Below are 20,171 nucleotides of genomic sequence, written 5' to 3' on the forward strand. Positions count from 1 at the left end.
GATTTTCAGTAAGAACACCAAAAATCCCCACTTTCGCAATGCGGGCATGGCTTCGAGATCACCTCTCGCAAAGATAAGAGGTCCATCGTCTGAAATCCTGAGCATTCAGCTTCAGCCAAGTCCTTCAGTCCCTCCGTACTAGCCCACTGTCGAACGCAATACCAGCGTCCGTTATTGATCTTCTGCATCGCACTCCATTTCTGTAAGCTAGAAACACGGGTGATGGCTAGCTCGCGTGGTTCGGTGTAATCGTCGAGGTTCCAGCAAGATTCGAAGATCCCGAACCATTGGCCAATGCCATACACCCTCGTCTTGTCCAATATCATCGACTTCATCGCCAAGGTCCGTATATCGGAAAATTCCCAAGCAGTTGCCAGCTTAAGAACTGCAAACCACTGGTGGAGAGTGTAACCCGTCGGAGGAGGCAAGCTGAATGTGCTGAAAATGAAATCAAAATCAACCATACGTCGCTGAAGATTGAGGAAGGTAAGGAAACTCACAACGACATGATAACGTTCACAAGAAGTTCGAAATCCTCTGCGTTTGCATCATGAGGCAGCGGAGAGAGGATGATAGGATACTTGTCTGATGATCCTTCCCCCGTTTGATGGCCAGCAGATATGTTTGGCGCTTTCCAAAAGCTTCTGATCGCTTACTTTGAAGATGGTGTGGTCGGCCTGAGTGGGGCTCAGTATGTATAGGAGCAGCAACACAGTGAGAACTCACCTGAAAAACGACGGTGTCGATATAGAGTCTACTGTGTCGTATTGGCTTGTTCTGGGTTACTAATCGGTTCGCACCATGGATGCACGATGACTTGGCCCACTACATATATGTACTTGGTACGGGCCCCCAAAAACCCTATGCCGTTGCAGGTCGACATTATGGGTGATATATCACCTGGTAAGCATCAGAGTATTCACTACGGACGATGATGGTGTATATCCAGGCGCGACATGTACATGGCACGTACTTACAATTTTGACAACTGAATGACTCATCGTCAGTCCACTTTGACCTTCTCGACCTATCGTTCTGCGCATCCAACAGAGCATTAGCCACAATATTGGACAACGCTGAACATATTGAGGGTGGCGGCATAGGGCAGGTTTGTAAGAAAATTATCAACCGCGCGTCAGCCATATTAAAACAACTTTGAACCGCTTATAAGGGACAACGGATCTGGTGGAAAGGGATTATCGGATTACACGGTACCTCCAAAATACTTATTATATAGATATTAGAAGATACAAGCGACCCAAGTTTTGGTATCAGGTAAGGGAGGACATGGAAACGACGAACGCCGATGCTAAAACAGCTAATAAAAGAAGGTCAAGAATGGTAGAGCGAGAAAAGGGACGTTGAGTGACTTCATTGCAAGTTTCGGCTTTAAGATCGATGTTCTCGGCAGTAGCAGAACGAGGGGTCGGGGAAGGATCTCCTGCCTTGCCAGCTTCCGCTGGTTCAAAATCAAGGGTCAAGGAGAAATCATTATCCAGCGCGCTGTCTAGCTGATCCACGATACTCCAGTAGTCATTCAAGACCTCAGGTAAGTCGGGCGTCACTGACCGCGATGCCGGTGTAATGGAGAGCATGGATAGGCTGGACTTGCGGAGGGGTAGTACGGGGGGGAAACGAGTTACTTCCATATCGACCACTGATATTGAAGGACCATCCACGTCGTCTTCTTCGTCTTCTTCGTCTTCTTCGTCGAGAGTATAAACAATTGGCGAATCAGTAGGGAAAGGTCCCCCTGGAATGTTTGGGAATAGATGCAGCGATTGGGTAAACAGGGAATCATTGGAAATGGAGAGTTCGCCTTGGAGATATAGAGCATTCGCGAGCGATTTTTTGACAAGGGTATCCTCTTCTGCATTCATGTCGAGAGAGCCGTCGTCGTCCTCGTCCTCATTTGACAACAAAAGGCTCTGAGGAACTTCAGAAAACACTGGAAGGTCCAGGAACTTAGTATCCGGCTACCAATGTATTAGTTCGGGTCATCATCTCGAAGAATGAATACCAGGGCTTACATCACTCAACCTCTTGGTGAACTCGACAACCTCTTCCGTCTTCAACCTGTCTGCAAAGTGTTGACTCCAACACATCTCCACCACCTTCCAAAGCTGATCTGACATTCCTCCCTCACCCATCGGTCGGCTAGGACGCCCTCCTTGAATAACCTTGAAGATCACAGCGGGATCTCGCAGTATGTCCACAAACGGTGGGCGGCCGGTGTACAACTACCGAAAAGGTCGATCAGAACTGATGAACATGACATATAATGAGTGCTTACCTCCAAACAGACACACCCGAAAGCATAAATATCAGTCTCAGGTGTAAGCCGGAATCTATCCAGACCGAAAGATTCGGGGTCGTGCAGCTCTGGAGCCATCCATCTCACAGAACCTTCCCGTCGAGAGGTGAATGTCAGTGCAGTAGCATCGTCGAAAACTGTCAGTCCAAAATCGGTAAGGCATGCTTGCCACTCGTCGTTGATAAGGATATTAGACTGGATAGGGGTTCATGAGAATCGTAAAGCCAGAAAACGAACCCGAAAGGCAAGCTTACACCACGCAGGTCGCCATGAGCGATCTTTTGAGAGTGAAGATAGGATAATCCTTGAGCAACTTCGTACAACTGACCGAGCGTTACACCGTCAGAGGCATCTCTTCAGTAGGAAAGGAGTTGAATCCTCACCCGCTTATCAACTCCATTCCTACCATGGTCGGCAAGATGCTTCAATACAGTGCCATGTCTCATCCATGGTGAAACCATACATAAGAAGGACGGGAACGTCTCTGCATCTATCCCCAAAAATGGTACAACGAACGAACTTTTCAACTGCTGCCAGATGAGTGCTTCCTTGCAGAATCGCTGAGTCGTAAACAACAAATATAATTAGAGGTACGTAGCTAAAAGCAGGCGGAGACTCACCCTGCGTATATTAGGAAGCCCAGGATCCCTCGAGAAGATTCTCATTCTTTTGAGGGCGACGTACTGACCGTTATACGAAGCCCGGTAGACATCCCCAAATCCCCCTCCAAAGGTGGCTTGTTCATCTGCTCGTTCAACGCCTTTGATGAACAACGAAAGCGGAAGTTTGTCGCAAGTCTCGGATAATTTTACAAGAAGGCGCCTCGCCCTAGCGTTGTCATCCTGATTGAGCAAGTATGCCTTGTCGAGAACCTGTATGGAGTCGGGGTTCAATTCATATGCACAAAAAGGAAATATAAGTACATACATCCTGAACGACATCCAAGAACTTCTGAGCATCTTCTCCTTCCAACCGCAACACAGCCGCTTTAGATACTTCGGAATGTGAAATAGCATCCAGCAATCCAGCAATTTCATGTTCGTCCTTTTGTAGAGCTTCCCGTATCCTTGCATCTTCGGAAATGTCCAAAGCTGACGCGACCTACGGGTCAATGCAAATCGGAAATATATTTTGTCATATTAAGTTGAAAAACGAACCTGCAAAAGATTTGCGCGGTAATCACGACTCTGAAGAAGACTCGACACACGATCCAGAGGTCGTAGTGTTACAATGTATTCATGAAGCGTTGTCCGTAGTCTGCAAAAGCCAATCTCACCGAGCGAAAAAGCTATCAAGCTAGAGACTCACGTATCGGTGGACGAGACCTCTTTGACTAGGAGCGATAGAATGTTCTGCACAGGACACACCGTCAGTGGTTCACATAACATTCTTAGTAGAGCCTCACTCGATAGATAATAGTTTCAGAGGCAATATCCTCTGGAAGGAATACGGGAATACAAACAACCGCTTCAGGTCTCACGATCGACGGGTCCAGAGAGTCCATAGAAGGTGAAACAGGCTTGACGTGCACTTCCACGGGTACGTTTCCTTCTCCGTGAGATTTTGAATCCAAAGTGAGGCTGGTTTGCTGCTCCTTAATATCTCCGAAAGATAAGGGAGGAAAGTGGGAAATCTCCGTCGGGATATCGGGAAGGGGTCGACGAAAAAGAGAAAACAGTTCATCGTACGACGGCGGTAGTGAGCCTGTGAACGAAGGATTGTTTGATCCTGATTCTGAGTCTGATAACTGCATAGAAAGGGGGGTTTCGACCACCGAATCATCTGAGAATTGGCTCACGGAGGGCGATATGATAGAGGCAATATCGCTCTGGAGAAGCTAGGGCTCAGCACTAACGGACTTTAGAGAGACAGGCCTCGCTCACAGTGCTTTCGTAGAGGAACCTTTCGTTGAGTGCGGAGTCAAATCTCACTCTTCTCTGCAACTCAGGCTGTAAAGAATGTTAAGAATTTTACAATTATGATGCACAAAAATCTGACCGTTTCCTTTTGTTTGCCCTTCAAAGACAAAGATTTCTTCAATGCGGATCGAGGCCGCCGGTCGAGGTCAAGGTTGAATGGTGTGGTTATCGGAGGCAGAGAAGTTTTCGAATTGCTTGAGTCTCCTTGTTTCCGTTTGCTGAAATGTAAGAGTTCTAGCAGGCCTAAGATGCTCCTTTTTGACTTCCGCTTCGAGCGGAGGGTAAAAACGGGTAACTGCTGGGGAGGCTCTGCAGAATCTGGCGACCGAACAGGATTAAGCCTTGACATAGAGCTCGGAGTTCTGGGCCACGGCAACCGCAATATTTCTGACGACTCTTCCAACTGTAGGTATTCAGACGGCACCATTCCCCGCTTTCCTTCCCGATCCTTAACAAAGGACCATTGGTCGTGAAACTGGTGAATAACACAAACCACCGCTCCACCATTGACAGCGAGCTCGTCCACGCCGGTGGGGTTGAAGTTGCATTTGACGGTCACATCATTGACCGGATGACACTCCACGATTCCGTATGTAGTCCGCAGGTGCTGTAGGTCGTCTGAGTCTGCTCGAACAGACCGCGGAATGGGTGTGCTGGGGCCTGGAAAATCCGTGTCGATCGTTAGGGAAGGACGAGATTGCATCACGCTCGAAATGTGGTCTTTGTGGTTCTTTTGGCCTCCATCTGTCGTTTTCAAACCGGGAACAGAGATAAAGTGAATGGTACCGGCAGGATCGGTACCCCCATGAGCATAATAGGCAGCCCAAGCTTGGACTTCAGGATCTGCGTACGCAGCATTAGGATCAAACTCATACTTGGGCTGGATGACGCAGCGAGGTTGGGCCGCGACAGTGCTGGCCATAGGTACCAGTGAAGAGGGAATAGAAGGAGGAATGATATAGACATCAAGTGCTGACAAGCAATTTAATAAAATAATTTGAGTTTCTGGAACTCGGGGAGGCGATGCGGAATAGTTGAGTTTCTCTGATGAAAGCTGTTGAAATTGAAGCTGTGATTTGATACTATCACTTTTGTGGAACGGCTGGAAAATGGCGCCACTGCGGGTATAACCCTGGCTTGATGGTCCTGGTTGTCAAGTAGTGAAGAGGTCTAAGTATGGCTTGATCAAAACGCCAGACTCCAAGCTGTGACTTACCAATAACAATCCAAGAAAATCAGCTCCCAACCACTGGCCTGTACACGAGAATTTGTCCAAAACCGCCTGGAGCCTGTGCTACCACCGCACCGCGTGCTTCCTCATTAAACCATCGTCGTCGACGAATCGTAACACGAGAAGTTCGGTCACTCGACTCTTGGAAAGTAGAGTTGTCATGTAGCCGACCTGGTCTATGTTACAACATCCTTGCATCGACCAGCTCAAGGAATTGAGTGTAATTTGCAAATCCGTGAGTCTGAGCGGCGACGAGTAGCTTGAGGTTTCAATATCAGATTGCACTAACAATTTGGCGTCAAGCTTCTGCATGATCTAGTGCCTAAGTGGTCGAGTATCGTGAGGCACGATTAGGTTGGTTGCGAACAGAGTGAACAATCTAGGTTCGTGTTGAGGCCCATTCCTGTCGTGGGTGTTTGTAAATATTTGTAATCTGGCGAACGAACAAGATTTACAGGCGGAGGTCATAATGTACTTAGGTATTTACAGTTCGATTTGTGAGAGCTCTTGGGCACAATACTTCTCGACTAGAACGAGGTTGCACCTGGCCTGGGTTGATACCGTAGAATCACAATTAGAACACCTCAAAACACGGGAATACCCGCTGGCACAATGCGTGCATCGCTTCAAAACCGCCTCTCGCAGCAACATGAAATTCACCACGGTGTGCAAACCCAAACTTTCGATTTCCTGAAAAGATGGAAGGCTAGGAGCTTCAGCCAAGTCCTTCAGTCCCTCCGTAGCCCACCGTCGAACACAATACCAACGTCCGTTATTGATCTTCTGCATCGCGCTCCATTTCTGTAACCCGGAAACACGGGTGATGGCTAGTTCGCGTAGTTCGGTGAAACCCTCGAGGTTCCAGCAAGATACGAAAATTCCGAACCATTGGTCATATATCCTCGTCTTGTCATCTGTGATCGACTTCATCGCCAGAGTTCGTATATCGGAAAATTCCCAAGCAGTTGCCAGCTTAAGGACTGCAAACCACTGGCAGAGAGTGTAACCCGTTGGAGGAGGTAAGTTGAATGTGCTGTAAATGAAAAAATGAACCATACGTCGCCGAACCTTGAGGAAGGTAAGGAAAACTCACAACGACATGATAACGTTCACAAGAAGTTCGAAATCCTCTGCGTTTGCATCATGAGGTAACGGAGAGAGCTTGATAGGATTCTCATCCGACGATCCTTCCCCATTCAAATTTTCAGCAGATATTTTCGATGCTATTCCAAAGGCTTCTGATTTCTCGTGGAAATAGCGTGATGGTACTTTGAAGATGGCGTTATCTACCTGGTTGATAACCTCAAAACGTCAACGGACGGGTAGAAAAGGCAGAAGTATGGACGTACCTGAAAAATCATGGTGTCGATGTAGAGTTTACTGTGCCGTGCAGCTATCGCGCTCTTGGTGTCCATTGGAACAGCAAAGACCAAAGTTTGATATGACAATCGATAGAAGAGGCGTGATTAGGCAGGTGGTACAAGTGTCAAGACACTTTGTGGTTGCCGAAATCGGTTCTTGGGGGTTATTGGAAGTCATCTGAGTACTTGATGCTCGAGGCTAGCGTGCAACTAGGAGCCAGCCTTCGAGAACGATTCCACACGGTCTCGCGAAATACCATGGACCGTGAGAAGTGGCGAGCTCTCCCTTTATTCCATTCCCCCAATAACTTGTAATCTGGATGTGCATCCAGCAAACGACATCCAGCTTCAGAATGCATGATTTAACGATAACTTAGCCAAAACAATTACTTCAATCGACCGCCATACCCCCAGCCCCCGAGAGCATGTTTATATCGACAATTGCTCACTCGAACAACAATTTCGGACTACTTCAAGAAGGAAAAGTATACGCTTGAAGAGTTGGAGACGGGTTTCTTGAACGATCCGATCAGTCGAAGAAGGACCTGTGCAAAGCTAAACCTATGTAGTCGTAGAGAGAGGTCGGAATCAAAAGATTGTCGCCCATGGGTCGAGGTCAAACAGGTCCGATTAATCTCAACTTGTATGTTTTTGGTTGAATAGCTCAAGTGTCGCTCAGGTCATTCGTCGTATCAATCATATTTTACCATGTGCATCGAATCAGACTCAACGTGTATTACTTCCTAATCTCCTTGCGCCACCGAAATATTGTCCTTCTGGATCAACGTTCCAAAGCACCTGCCTTTGACCAATCCCTATACGCACGCACGAACTGAATAAAAGAAGGAGAACATCATATGGACTATCTGTCATTCTCATCCGTATCTTTCATGTCAACGACTGTCCCATGCAGACTCCTCTCAAAGCGGTGGTGCCGAACGTTGCCGTCCCACTTGGTCGTCAAGTAACTCGTATAAATATCTTCAGAGGTTTCTCCAGTTTACTTTTACTTGTTCGATTCAGTTGTCAGCCCATCAACCCTTTTGAACAACTCGACTGGTGCACCCTATCATCACCATGTTACTGCAAGCCGTTGTTGTCTTTGGTGCCCTTGGGACTGCTCTTGCCGCTCTCCCTACTCCTGTTACAGCTGCCACCGCTCGGACGTACTTGTCTGAGCGTCAGTCGTTTCTTGTTTCCATTTCCCCAGCGATCCCTTCTCATCTCTGTTGTGGATGTCTCTTTAGTGACTGTCGCGGCCGAATCCAACGTTCCCGCTTATTCGAGGGATCTGTTCAAGACTTGGGATATTAGTGCGTCGCGCTTCCTAGCGCCCACATAGTCACTCGTTGAGATATGTTATAGTCTCTGGGACTTGTGATACTCGCGAAAGTAAGTGTTTCCCGCTTGAAATATTCCTACCCGTCAACGATCACTCATCGACTGATTTTCTAGCTGTCCTAAAACGTGATGGGACGAAGTACGTCTTCTCTTTTCCTCGTTCGATTCAATGTGTCGTTGAATCCCAATTTTCAATTCTCTCATCGTGAAAAACAGTGTTGTGACTGACAGCTCGTGCAAAGCTACCGCCGGTCACTGGGTTTCACCCTATGACGCTGTAGCCACGACTTTGGCTAGTGATTTAGATATTGTCCGTCTTTTTTTCTATTGCAGCTATGCCTACGATGGCATGTTGAAACCTCGCCGTTTTTAGGATCACCTCGTTCCTTTGAAGGAAGTACGTCTTTCAATGAATCTCCTCGTCAATTCCAATATTAAGGATGCGTTTTAGGCATGGGTCTCGGGGGCTAGATTGTGGACTGATGCTCAGAGGGAGGCATTTGCAAATGACTTGGTATGGATTTCATCACTCTTTCAGATAGGAATGTCTCCTCAACGATCCGGATGAACAGACACGTCCGCAACTTGTCGCAGTCACGGATAATCTGAACGAATCTAAGGGTATGGTGTTTATCATTTTAGCCTTTTTGTGTTTCTCAAGTACAAGTGTTCGTTTGCTGTTCAGGTGACCAAGGTGCGTTCTCGGGCTGCCGGTACTGTGAGAATGGAGATTGAATAACTAATCAGATGTCGCTAATTGGGTTCCTCCACTCGCGAGCTACGTCTGCACCTACGTACGGGCATGGGTGACCGTGAAGCATTTTTACAAGCTTTCAGTCGATTCTGTGGAGAAGACGGCTCTTCAAAATTATCTGGCAAACTGTTGAAATGTCTATAGGATGACAAACACGTATATTAGTAGAGATATCGGATAGATTGTCTTTTGAGAAGCAAGCAGAAAGAAATGGAGCGTCCGGTCAATACGTTGAAAACAAAAACCAAGTCTGAATCTTCTTCTAACCATGAAAGGCACCTCGCATCTACTCATCCAAATCAGTACGATCCTGATGGAGGAACCATTGTTGATAGACATTCGTGGAATCGCAGTCGGAGATTTGAAGCTACAAAAAAAGACCGGGTCAACAGACCGCTTCACCGACCCATTTATAGTCAAAAAAATACTCACCGAATTTCCAGCCGTCATATTGCCGTTGGGAATCGAAATACACTTGCTCTTCCCAAGCCATGAAATCGTACACGTATCAGCAGCAGAGTCAAACATCCACTGTTGATTCGTGCTTCCCTCAACACAAGTCCAAATCTGGAGTGGATTCCCGTTAGCATCGTTTCCATCTCGGACGTCAAGACACTTGGTTCCTCCGAAGGTTTTGATAGTACCGGACATTGGTCTAACAGGAACAACCCAGGTTTGGTTACCGTTGGGGAAAGTTTCGGCGAGTTTATCGCACGCGACGATAGACACCGGTGCGCCGTCGGTGTTGTTGGGTGCCACCAAACAGATACTGGGGTTTCCTTTAACTGGAAGTAACGTTTTTTTTTTCAGTTTTCGGTTTTCAAGGAACAAAAAAAGAATAACAGGGAAAGAAACGTACTATCCCGAGGACCACCGAGAAGGATAGAATCGTAGCTTTCTGTATTGGGAACCTTGTGACCACCGAACTTTTGATTCTCGTTTTCCTGATTGATATCGCAAGTCCATATCTGGATTTGATTCCCATCGTTGATATTTCCATCCGTCAGGTCAATACATTTGTTTGTACCGGCCCACTGGAAAGTGAAATCGTTAAACAGGACTCCGTCGACTGGGATCCACTGTTGGTTGGGGTTCTTGTCTGAACAAGTCCAGATCTGAAGCTTGGTACCGTCTTGGTTTACACCGTCTTTGACATCGAGACACTTTTGTTGAAAATAGTTTGTTTTTAGTTCACAGGAACCACCCGTAGGCTTTTTTGCCAGAAGAGAAAAAATCCTCTCACCTTGTTTCCAAAGACTTTAAGCTGTTGAGGTCCCCGCTCCTCGTTTTCGCTGGCGGTGAGAGTGAGCTCCCAAGAGTGTTTTGAGACATCTTCAGTATTGCAGTCATGGGCCACGACGGGAGCACCATCTGCATTATCAGAAGCGCAAATGCAGCCTTGTTTTCCGGCGGCGTAAACTAAAAAAGAGGTGATTATTTGTGAAAGTGGAAGTAAGAGGTGGCTTATTTTACATTTTCCAAGATTGCTTTGAAGTTGATATGCGCTGGTTACGACTGCAATGGAAGAAAGAACGAGTAGAGTCGAGCGCATCGTGAAAACAGAGAGTGGACTGGTAGCGAAATCGAAGGGAAGAAACTTGAATTGATCTCGGGTTGGCAGATTTATATAGCCTCGCGAAGCAACGGGCCTTGGGAAGTATGAAACAAGTCAAATGTTGGGACGGGAAGCACGCTGTTCTCCATTCGTTGTTGACCGAGAGTACCGGGGGTGTCAGCTGGTGTCGAGCTCTGACCTCAGATGGTTCAGTAATCTAGTGCCTGTCATACAGTGGCGCAGCGAACACGTGCCTGGCAAACTCGTAATTTATATTGCGAAACAGTTACACAAATTACTTCGTCAACAACTCACGCTCCTTGCCCTCACATAACTCGAATTCCTTCTTCCCATTCCCGTTGGTGGTGGTGGCGGCGAGGGTCTAGGTGAAGGCAGATTTCCACTTATTTCTGCACTAACCTTCCCACCAGGTGTTCTCGATAACGCGTGTCTCTCCTTCTCTTCTTTTTCTTTCAACTCCCGTTCCGCTCTCCCACGTTCGATGGCAGCTTCTCGTGCGGCACGAAGTGGAGGGATATTCGCTTGAAGGTTCGTTTCTATTATCATGTTCTCCATCTCCTTCGCGAGACTGTCCATAACGTCAGGAGAAGGTGTGCATGGCTGTATTTGGCTCAATGATGATGTATTTGATTCCTTAAGAGGATGTGCAGCGTGGAGTTCAGTGTGAAGCATGATTGAAGCTGGATATGGATGCGAACATCAGGGGGTCATCCTCGGAAAAGAAAAGGGACCTCCGACAGCGAACATACCTTCGCGATCACCAAACCCAGCCAACGCAGCTATATGCTGAACAACAATCTCGTATTCGCTTCTCGAGTCGTCCGGGAAAAGTCGTGGTGCGACACGACTGACTGCGATGCTGAAGAACATGAACACTTGATGCAGAAATAGTATATGCTGGTAAGGAACGCGATATGGAAAGATCATATGAAATGTGTTCTTGATTGAAATATCCGTTATCGGAGCTGAAGACGAAGGAGGTGGATAGAGTATGAAGGAAAGTTCGAGGGCAAAGAAGCTCCAATAAAGAAGGTAACGCCACTGTAAATAGTTTTGATAAGGCAAGATACGCGGCCAAAAGTATCACAAAGCTCACGAATCTGACTGGGCTCGGTCGACCTATCGATGAAACTACAGCTAACGCGATTCCTGAGAATATGTGGTATCCGGACGATTGCATTAATCCTTGACGCATATACTCCCTTGGCGTCGATAATTTCCATTGGAGAACATCCGGTCCGAATCTGGGATATGACGTGAATTCAGTACGATGTTGAAGAACCACCCCCAAAGAACGTTTACCTGTCATATGCAAATCTCACGGTCGGATTCTTCAGCGCCTCAAAAGCATCTCTAGTCGCCATAAAAAGCTCTTCTCCCTGTCTCCCCACGCCAGGTCTATCCGGATGATACCTCTTTGCGAATCTCTTGAACGCCATCCTCAACCCATTCTCATCCACATCCGGTAGAACACCCAAGATCTCGTAAAAGTTTGGCTGCATCGTCCTTGAGCCTTCAAATATCGTGTAAAAGAGATAGCCGAGAACGACAACAGCAAACGTCCATCGGTAGTGAAGGTAATAAGTGGGAGACTTGGGTGCGGGAGCTTTGAGTTTGAGAAGGGGGAATAAGTAGGTGTGTATCATGAAAAGACCGTTTTTAGTGGCAAAATCGGGGACAACAGTCCAGCCGACAAAGCTCTTGAGTATTGCTGACATTCTAGAGGCCGATAGTGAATAGGAACAAATTCAGAGCATAGAGATTATTGGTGGAAATGGAGGTGGGGTGACCGTCACTCGACCTCAGCTCCACGTCGTGACGTTGAACACGATCAGGTGATCGGCACTTTTGATCCGCGTGTCCTCGCTTCGGCCGATGGATGGCAACCTTTATGCCCTCTCTGAGTCTCACAGGTACACGCGCTCATCGACATCGACCCTATTCACAGCAAGGATCACTTCTGCTAGCAGATGAAGATGCTTTCTCAATTCGGAACCTGGATACAATTTACAATAAAGGATAGAACACAAGTGATGTCCATGTGAGCATTGGAATGATCTGGAAGCCGTTTGAGCAACTCGAACGAAACTAAAAGGAAAATCTGAGGCTAGGTAAGTAAAGCAGTCTCTGTCGCGGCCGGTGATGAACCGAACCTTCTCTTCCCCTTTACAACCAGTCCTCCTTTGGTGATCACCGACTGCAACCAATCGGATGCTCTTGCCATTGAGTCATGGGATCAAGCTGGATTCTGGTTCTGAGGTGAAAAGTCCGCACGGTATCGCACTTTCCGACTCTGAGAAAGGCCGGTAATTTCAGGACCGTCATGCGTTGCCGCAACCGACAGTCAGCAACATGCAATTGGAATATCAAAGGTGGCGATGTCCAACTGCGCGAACAAACGTTATGGGGCGGAACTTGAGATTTTGCGAAGCTGAACGACACGGATTGCTCACAGCTTTGATATCCTCTGTCATTTCTGGACGTACTTACGGTGCTCATGGTGGTCATTCTGCATCATCTTCCTCACGCCCACTGTAACTTCGTATCTTTACAGCTCCAGATTCCCAGTTCGGTAGCTATCTGATAAGCAATAATAGCTGTCAAACTTGCCCGTTGCGGATGATCAATATGGAGATCTCGCCGCCAAGCTCACTGCTCTTGCTTTTTTTCTACACGGTGCCCACCATGCTGCACCTTGTGCGGAAAGGCTACTCAACGCCTTTGGTGGGCTCCATGTGTGAAAAATGTGGCCTTTGTCACCTACATATAGGCTTTACGTCGGCTATGACCTGAATAATCAAAAGTCATCAATACAGTTTCCAAGTGTTTTCATGCCAAGGCACCAAGTCCCTTAAAAGAAAGCTGTTGAAACTATTTCCGTTATGGCAATGCTGTTGAGTTGTCTATAAAAGTACCATGTCCGGTTCATGTTCGACTTGACCTTTTCCCCCGCCACCAGCCACTCCAAGCCCTCGTAGCACAATCCCCCTCCAAACAAACAAAAACTATGTCGCGAACATCATCGTCAACCGAAGGATCCAACTCTCGTGAAGTCTCCCCCACATCGCCGAGTGCTAAAGTCCAATTCGATTCAGCTTTACCGTATGTCGGCCGTCTTATTTAACCAACTAACAAACCAAACTCACAATTCGTTTCTAATAGTGATGGGACAAAGAAATTTCTCCAGTTCCATGGTGCGCTTCTTGATCACCTCAAGTGTTGTCATTCGCGACTGACTTGAACCGCTTTTTTACGCGTCTTTTAGTCATAACAGCGACTCTCTCGGAGAAGGCTTCGGGAAAGAGACCCGCGTCGTCGTTTATCGGAATGGCTGTTGGGAAACACAACTACACGACGTCTACCGTGAATGGTAGAGATTCAGATCCAGTCTGGCATGACAATTTGGGACCGTGAGTTTCTGGCGCATACTACTTGGGGCGTCCTTACTCAGTCTCCTATTCAATACTCTAAGAATGTGGCTCAAAGACGATACGAAAATAACATTCAAACTCAGAAGTCGTTCATTACCGCTCGTCCCTGCACAAACCATCGCCACGACGAAGACGTACAAAGTACACGAACTCATAGAGTTACAGAAAGATCTATACGATCGTAATTGCAGTGCGTGTTCATTTCAACCGACCACGACAAATTGTAAAAGCTTTATTCATTTTGGCAGCTATCAAACTCCCACTTGAACCTCCTTCCACGTCCAATTCACCGCCTTCATCACCACGAAACACGAAGAATACACAAGGATCGAACACCAGTGCTCTGATCATTAATCTCCGATTACCTTCCTCAGCCGAGACTGCCACTGAAGAAGTGGCTAGGGCCCGTGTGAGGAGTAATAGTGTTCGCCTTGAGCAGCAGCAACTGCAACAACGACTCGAACAACAACAACAACAACAACAGTCGCAGCAGACGCAACGACACGGACTTTTGTTGAAACCTGATGACATTGACAGTGAGGAAGATTTGCGGCTGGAGATCGATAGGAAAGCTGCGTTGGGTGAGTCGTCAGGTTCGGAGGCGGTGGTTTATAAAACGATTGAGATCATCCCGAGGATAACGGTTAATTGAAGGGTGTTGCCTTATTTTACACTCAAGAGGGGTTTTTTCGCTGGTAATTACGAAGCACACACCTTTTATCTAACATGCTTTTTATTTTGTCTATGCTGTCAATTTCATCTCTATTTTGAGCCTTTACACATAACAGTTTGCATTCGCATTTACATAGAACATACGACATTTCTATTTAAAAATGTATCCTAGTATCTATCTAAGTACAGGTATCATTTTTGATCAAGTAATTCTTTCTCGGTCTGAGTCCACGCTCTCGTTAAGTCTCATAAGTAATTCAACCATGTATCGTACTGTACTTACTTGAGTTGTATCGGATTTTAAAAACTGCTGTATGCACGACAGGTGGGTTTCGAGCGTTCTCGTCGACCATCGACCATTCATCCCAGTCCACTGACATGCAAGAAACCATGAACAGGCGTTCCACTTGTGTCGAAAAAAACTAAAAATAGCCACAACAATGACAACAATAGTAGTGGTTGATGGTAGAAAAAAAAAGAGCCCTCCATCTACAAAAACTCTCATCATTTATCATCCCATCCTACCCATCTCATCTCAACCATCATTATCATGATGCATCGCACAAAGAAAGGCAGCGCGCAAAATCGAGTTACTTGATGTGCACTCATGCGGGAAGTTCAAATTTCTGCCCTTGAAGTACTCTGCACAGGAGGGTCAGAAAAAGCCCAAGTCCTGATACTGCAAGAGGACAGCCTACGACGTACTTTGTAAAGTAGACATAGAAAAAGTCGAGGTATAGCCCAGTCTGAACTATGCCTGCAGTAACCGCTATAGGGTCCACAACTCCTTCCGAGAAGTACCTGGAAAAGGATAAGGACCCATCCTCCCCATTGTACAAAGTAAAAGAAAAGCGTGCACGCACCGGTATATCCAATTCGGTATATACAATGCTCTATAGACACCCAAAGCAGCAATGTAATGCGTGGTAATTGCATCTGCCTCGCCCGTACGTTGTAGCATGAAGAGTTGGGGCATAATAGCGACGGATTCTAAAAAGATGGAAAAAGACCAGAAGACCTCGGTGACAGAGAATTTGTAGTTGAAAATCAAGGCGAGGACGATGCTGGGTCCAATGAGATATTCAATGCGGAAGGTGTCAATGGAGGGGTCGTTGGTTGGTCTGGTCCATCGAGGTGTGTGAATAGTTCATAGTACGATAGGCAAAGGCACGCACTTGAACCGACCCTTCATGAGCCATAGAACATAGCAACTGCTACCGATGAAGAACAGTTTCATAACCGAGTTGTAGAGTGAGACATATCGAAAGAACAAGTCCAGATAACGAAATACGAAGACGACGACATATAGAACTTGAGTTTTGAATGATATGCCTGGAAAAGTGAGAGTTGAGCGATTTAGTTGTTCACGGCGAGAGACAGGGAGATTAGCGAGGCAAGGACGCTTGTTGAGAAGATGGAAGGACGGAAAGCAACAGACCTCGACAGGAACGCGACTTGTGTATTCTCTGTACAAGAATAGCGATAGACGCGAGATGGGCCAAATCACCTGTAGTATACCTGAGTGAAAGGGACGCCAGCGGGAAAAAAGGAAACATACCCAACAAACGGAAAATATTCATAATGGAAGTAAAAGGTGAGCTCGAAGCGAGTCTACATCGCCCAATTGACGTGTTCAATGCTGCTGACTAAGCCGCGATCTGCTTCGCCGACGACGGTGAGTGTACATTCCGGACTACACTCCTTCTTTATGATGCTCTAGTAAAAGGGTCGACTTCATTTTTCTACAATGACCAGCAGAAGAGAAAACCGCGTATACATCCTCTGAACCCCCGGGTCTTTAATCCTCAGCGTGTTCTAACAAGCTCAACAGAGCACGTTGTAAGGCTTGACCGACATCCCTGGAAACTCTTTTCGTTGTTGGCTGTTATGGGTCTCGAGCACTACGACCTAACAGCAAAGGCAGAGTCTCATATTCCCAGTCCCTGAAGGTAGCCGAGCTCGCCTGGAAGCAATCCAGGACGAGTGGTCTCCAGATGTGGTTCTCTTTCATCAGCGGAACATCGAGTGCCCGGTTCAAAATAGCGTCCGAGTTCGATATCTCTACTCGTTTGGCGTGTGGTTACGGGCGCACATTGTGTTCGTTGGGTTCAGATGTGTACGCTGGGTCTCTCGTCTGTGCGGTCGTTGGGATTTTGAAGATATGAGATCAAGCTTGGTTTGCTTTGCAAGCCCTGATTTTATCTTTCATTCTTCGTTGCCAACTAAAACTGATCTCTTCTCTCTTATATAGAACTATGGATCCTAGTCGCTACCAACATTTGATGCAGTTTCTACACCCGGCCACGTCATAAACCGCCCAATTTAGCCCTGAAGTTTACCGGCCTCGTTTGCGCTTGATGAGTTGGCTCTCTTCCTCGGTCTTGACCTTGAGGCGAAACGAGCATTGATATGCTGTTTCATCGTAATCTTGAGGACGCACTGATTTACCGAGAGTTTTGTGCCCTAAATGCCGTTTGACGTCGTCGTCACGAACCCACACAGTTCCCTTCACGACAGTACTCACGTTCACAAAGAAAGCGACTCAGGCACGGTCAAGTATCACTCTTTTCTCCTTCCCCCCTGCATCTGTAAATCCCTTTCTCGAGGCGGTCGACACCAATTTCAGCCCTCCAAGTTCAACTCTTTGGTTGAGAGGCTGGTCTTGATCACGTTCTTTTGTTTCTTTTTCGTTCCTCGGCCCCCGACATTTTCTTCCGACCATCTCCCTTCCGTTCATGCTCTCGCCGTGCCTTCCACGGCTATCATGCTACCTCGCCTTCATTCTCTACCATTCTATCACAGCCACCCACGCACTCTATATATCTCCAGTTCCTTACTCCCATCAACACAATCTCTCCCCTCGCAATGTTGTTGTGACAAAAGCGTCAAACGGTTCGACTGTCATCATTGATCTAAGCACGAATCAACAAGTCCCTCAAGGTCCCGCAACGGATGGAAGTGGGAGCAACTTTTCACCGCCGGCGTTGATATGGTTGGCTTATTGTATCCTTTTGGGACTGCCTTTGGCTCTAGCTGGTATTCGAGGATGGAGGTTGACTACTGGAGCTGGCATTGGGGTGTGTTTTGCTGTAGCAGGTTCGTTCTACGTTTGATCTTTGACTCTTACGCTGACATGGTTTTCCTCCTTGGGCAGCATGGGCAGCACTTATCAACTCTGTGAATGAGATTGGAATACCCGATCTCATTCTGACATTGGTCGTGATTGCGTTTTCGTTCCTTGGATTTATTCTCGGTGTATTCCGCTTTGCCTATAGAGGTGGGATTGTTGGGATGACTCTCGCCGGAGGAATAGCATTTGGAATTCGAATTATCCTCATTCAACCGAATCTCTTGATTTCGGCGGACAACCTTTATGCTTTGAATTGGATCATACCAGTTCTTTGTAGCGTGGTTGCGGGGTTGGCGTTGATCCGGTGGCAGAGGATTGCTTTGGTAAGTGAAGACGGTTTGTTTTTCACTTGACCATACTGATTTTTTCCCCGTGTTCCTAGTTGTTTGGATGTACTTCGGTTGGGACATTTTTAGTGTTCCTTGCCGTGGACTTGGTGGTCAACAGACAAGCTGGGATGAGTAGAGGCCTTCGGTATTTGTTTGACCGAAATAGCAATCATCTTGCAGTGCGTTTTTATTTCAGCCCCTCCCCGGGTCCTCAATTTAATTTTGCTATACTTATAGGACATAGCGACAAACGGCTACCATCCCACTTTATCCACTCGAATCCTGATACTGGCCTCTCTTGGCTTTACACCTATCCTTGCTTATACCCAACACCGTATATTCCGTACACCGTTCAATAGGAAAGAAGAGCCTTCCGATGAACTGTTGTCAGAGAATTATCCGACGGATCTCAGGGCGGCGCCTGAAGGGGCAAAATTAAAGTCGGCTAACCGGTTTAGTTTATAATTTTTGATTGTACTTGCAGGGTTTTGTATCCCTTCCTGTTTTTACTCTACCAGTGTTGGAGAAGCTATTCGACCGCCTTTCTAGCATTTTCGTCCACCTAGCAATGAAAGGACCTGTGTTGGTGAGCTATAAACTATCGACCCGCTCTCTCAGATGTGCATTCCAAGTGTCTAAGAGGCAAGTGAAGGGTGTCTATTTTAGACAACAAATAGGAGGCGGTGTAATATCGCGTTTTTCACTTGGTCTGCCATATGTGAGACTATACATAAGAAATTGCATATGGCCATACCCACCTTCCACTCATGTCGCTATGACCTCGAATTCGAATCTACTTCATGCGACAGACCACGGATCCCATACTTTGGTTGGTGGCGATTTAGCAATAATCAGTCCTAGCGGATCTGTAGCTGCCAAAAGCAAACCGCGAACTCGTTTGACGAAGGAGGCGGCCAAGATCTTAAACGGTATGACAGTCTATGCTTTCAGACTATTCATTGGAAATAGTTGGTTTCAATATATATAGATGTATTCGAGAGTGGGTTAAGGAATCCTGGGATGAGAGAAAAGCAGGAACTGTTGGAGAGAATTCAGGTAACGGCTCTATCTCTGCTCTCTTCGAGTCGAGTTCAATTTTTCCCTTTCCAAGGCTTTACCGGGCACTGAAGATTACCAGATGAAATCCCTGGGTTTCTGGTTCCAAAATAAACGGTCACAGTGGAAACTGAAATCTACTCAAACTCAACAAGCGACCACTTCGAGTAGCTCAAGTACAACTATTATACGGCCCTCTCCTAGTACGTTACCTTTCTTATCGCTCTTTCATCTCACTTAGCCATGTTGTTACTCTCTGGGAAACAGGACATCTCAAACCGGAGAAAATCCCGCTACTACATACGTTATTCTACAAGAGCAACACCGATCCGCCTCAGGAATTAATCGATACTTGGGCTGTCCTTCTCGATGCTGACTCTACTGCTGTATCTGCGTGGGTTGCGGCCGAGAAAAAACTCAGCCTCGCTTCGTTTCATGGATACCCACCACAACACCCGAAATCTCCTTCTACCAGATCGATATCGCTGGACCCTCAGAGGAAGATTTTGACACCTAAATCGTCTCCCGAACCGCCACCACTACCACCACCACCAATATCTTCCTCGCACGTGTTACGACCCCAACAGCACCAGCACCAGGAACACGGCCATTCACAAGCTGTTATTGCTCCCGCCGCTCCCAGAAGTCCTTCGCCGTTTGTTGTGGTTAAAGAGGAGAGCAAGCCTCTTATAATTCCGACGGCGGTGCCACCTACAACAGATCCCATCAGGAGCGACCTTTTACTTGCTCTTCACCACGAGTTTTCAGATCCACAACGTCAACGAAGCATGACAGCTCCGTATCCCTATCAGCGCCCAAAGACGGGAAAAGAGTTGAATGTATTGTTTAGTTCATGTACGAGTCCGATGGAGGAGTTTTTGGGAAGGGTTAAAAATGGGTCGTTGGAGAGGTTTGGGTTCAAGAGAGGTGAGTCCCTTTCTGTGGGACCTCGATGGCTTAACAAACTACTTTTCAGAGTGGGCTCAGACCCGGTGATGTGGGCAGACTATTCTATGGCTCGAGGACAATACTTTTCCTCAGTGCGCACGTATACTTA

At 46.9% G+C, this 20,171-nt stretch overlaps 10 protein-coding genes across 10 annotated transcripts; 4 read left to right on the top strand and 6 right to left on the bottom strand.

The window, feature by feature from the left end:
* Positions 1 to 5: 5 nt before the first annotated feature.
* Positions 6 to 508, bottom strand: E1B28_010275 (uncharacterized protein; the record flags this gene model as incomplete). The annotated part of the gene is made up of 2 exons (XM_043155229.1): positions 6 to 438; positions 501 to 508. 2 exons carry the CDS (start codon positions 506 to 508, stop codon positions 6 to 8), a joined length of 441 nt encoding a protein of 146 aa, XP_043007694.1.
* Positions 509 to 1,271: 763 nt separating this feature from the next.
* Positions 1,272 to 5,155, bottom strand: E1B28_010276 (uncharacterized protein; the record flags this gene model as incomplete). The annotated part of the gene is made up of 12 exons (XM_043155230.1): positions 1,272 to 1,976; positions 2,031 to 2,240; positions 2,294 to 2,509; positions 2,569 to 2,637; positions 2,698 to 2,874; positions 2,935 to 3,186; positions 3,242 to 3,415; positions 3,472 to 3,571; positions 3,623 to 3,666; positions 3,720 to 4,142; positions 4,198 to 4,263; positions 4,313 to 5,155. 12 exons carry the CDS (start codon positions 5,153 to 5,155, stop codon positions 1,272 to 1,274), a joined length of 3,279 nt encoding a protein of 1,092 aa, XP_043007695.1.
* Positions 5,156 to 5,859: 704 nt separating this feature from the next.
* On the bottom strand, positions 5,860 to 6,879 carry E1B28_010277 (uncharacterized protein; the record flags this gene model as incomplete). The annotated part of the gene is made up of 3 exons (XM_043155231.1): positions 5,860 to 6,497; positions 6,558 to 6,754; positions 6,814 to 6,879. The coding sequence occupies 3 exons, from the start codon at positions 6,877 to 6,879 to the stop codon at positions 5,948 to 5,950; spliced, it is 813 nt and encodes a 270-aa protein (XP_043007696.1). The 3' UTR covers positions 5,860 to 5,947.
* Positions 6,880 to 7,902: 1,023 nt separating this feature from the next.
* Positions 7,903 to 9,053, top strand: E1B28_010278 (uncharacterized protein; the record flags this gene model as incomplete). Its single annotated transcript, XM_043155232.1, has 10 exons — positions 7,903 to 8,005; positions 8,073 to 8,138; positions 8,191 to 8,217; positions 8,281 to 8,305; positions 8,383 to 8,476; positions 8,540 to 8,563; positions 8,618 to 8,680; positions 8,739 to 8,787; positions 8,852 to 8,860; positions 8,914 to 9,053. 10 exons carry the CDS (start codon positions 7,903 to 7,905, stop codon positions 9,051 to 9,053), a joined length of 600 nt encoding a protein of 199 aa, XP_043007697.1.
* Positions 9,054 to 9,206: 153 nt separating this feature from the next.
* Positions 9,207 to 10,472, bottom strand: E1B28_010279 (uncharacterized protein; the record flags this gene model as incomplete). The annotated part of the gene is made up of 5 exons (XM_043155233.1): positions 9,207 to 9,287; positions 9,353 to 9,705; positions 9,780 to 10,083; positions 10,164 to 10,339; positions 10,394 to 10,472. The coding sequence occupies 5 exons, from the start codon at positions 10,470 to 10,472 to the stop codon at positions 9,207 to 9,209; spliced, it is 993 nt and encodes a 330-aa protein (XP_043007698.1).
* A 230-nt stretch (positions 10,473 to 10,702) lies between these two features.
* Positions 10,703 to 12,214, bottom strand: E1B28_010280 (uncharacterized protein; the record flags this gene model as incomplete). The annotated part of the gene is made up of 5 exons (XM_043155234.1): positions 10,703 to 10,729; positions 10,791 to 11,176; positions 11,246 to 11,537; positions 11,593 to 11,740; positions 11,799 to 12,214. 5 exons carry the CDS (start codon positions 12,212 to 12,214, stop codon positions 10,703 to 10,705), a joined length of 1,269 nt encoding a protein of 422 aa, XP_043007699.1.
* Positions 12,215 to 13,444: 1,230 nt separating this feature from the next.
* On the top strand, positions 13,445 to 14,836 carry E1B28_010281 (uncharacterized protein). Its single transcript, XM_043155235.1, has 5 exons — positions 13,445 to 13,598; positions 13,659 to 13,690; positions 13,762 to 13,906; positions 13,969 to 14,117; positions 14,176 to 14,836. The coding sequence occupies exons 1-5, from the start codon at positions 13,504 to 13,506 to the stop codon at positions 14,577 to 14,579; spliced, it is 825 nt and encodes a 274-aa protein (XP_043007700.1). The 5' UTR covers positions 13,445 to 13,503; the 3' UTR covers positions 14,580 to 14,836.
* Positions 14,816 to 16,231, bottom strand: E1B28_010282 (uncharacterized protein). Its single transcript, XM_043155236.1, has 6 exons — positions 16,158 to 16,231; positions 16,038 to 16,106; positions 15,775 to 15,931; positions 15,463 to 15,720; positions 15,305 to 15,400; positions 14,816 to 15,241 (listed from the first exon to the last, which is right to left on the bottom strand). Exons 1-6 carry the CDS (start codon positions 16,177 to 16,179, stop codon positions 15,205 to 15,207), a joined length of 639 nt encoding a protein of 212 aa, XP_043007701.1. The 5' UTR covers positions 16,180 to 16,231; the 3' UTR covers positions 14,816 to 15,204.
* Positions 16,232 to 16,259: 28 nt separating this feature from the next.
* Positions 16,260 to 18,619, top strand: E1B28_010283 (uncharacterized protein). Its single transcript, XM_043155237.1, has 5 exons — positions 16,260 to 16,274; positions 16,851 to 17,695; positions 17,754 to 18,052; positions 18,112 to 18,237; positions 18,296 to 18,619. Exons 2-5 carry the CDS (start codon positions 17,335 to 17,337, stop codon positions 18,521 to 18,523), a joined length of 1,014 nt encoding a protein of 337 aa, XP_043007702.1. The 5' UTR covers positions 16,260 to 16,274; positions 16,851 to 17,334; the 3' UTR covers positions 18,524 to 18,619.
* Positions 18,620 to 18,833: 214 nt separating this feature from the next.
* On the top strand, positions 18,834 to 20,110 carry E1B28_010284 (uncharacterized protein; the record flags this gene model as incomplete). Its single annotated transcript, XM_043155238.1, has 5 exons — positions 18,834 to 18,987; positions 19,047 to 19,114; positions 19,170 to 19,317; positions 19,382 to 20,041; positions 20,091 to 20,110. The coding sequence occupies 5 exons, from the start codon at positions 18,834 to 18,836 to the stop codon at positions 20,108 to 20,110; spliced, it is 1,050 nt and encodes a 349-aa protein (XP_043007703.1).
* Between the last annotated feature and the right edge of the window lie 61 nt (positions 20,111 to 20,171).

The sequence above is a fragment of the Marasmius oreades genome, chromosome 6 (genome assembly GCF_018924745.1).
Source record: "Marasmius oreades isolate 03SP1 chromosome 6, whole genome shotgun sequence".
Lineage (NCBI taxonomy): Eukaryota > Fungi > Basidiomycota > Agaricomycetes > Agaricales > Marasmiaceae > Marasmius > Marasmius oreades.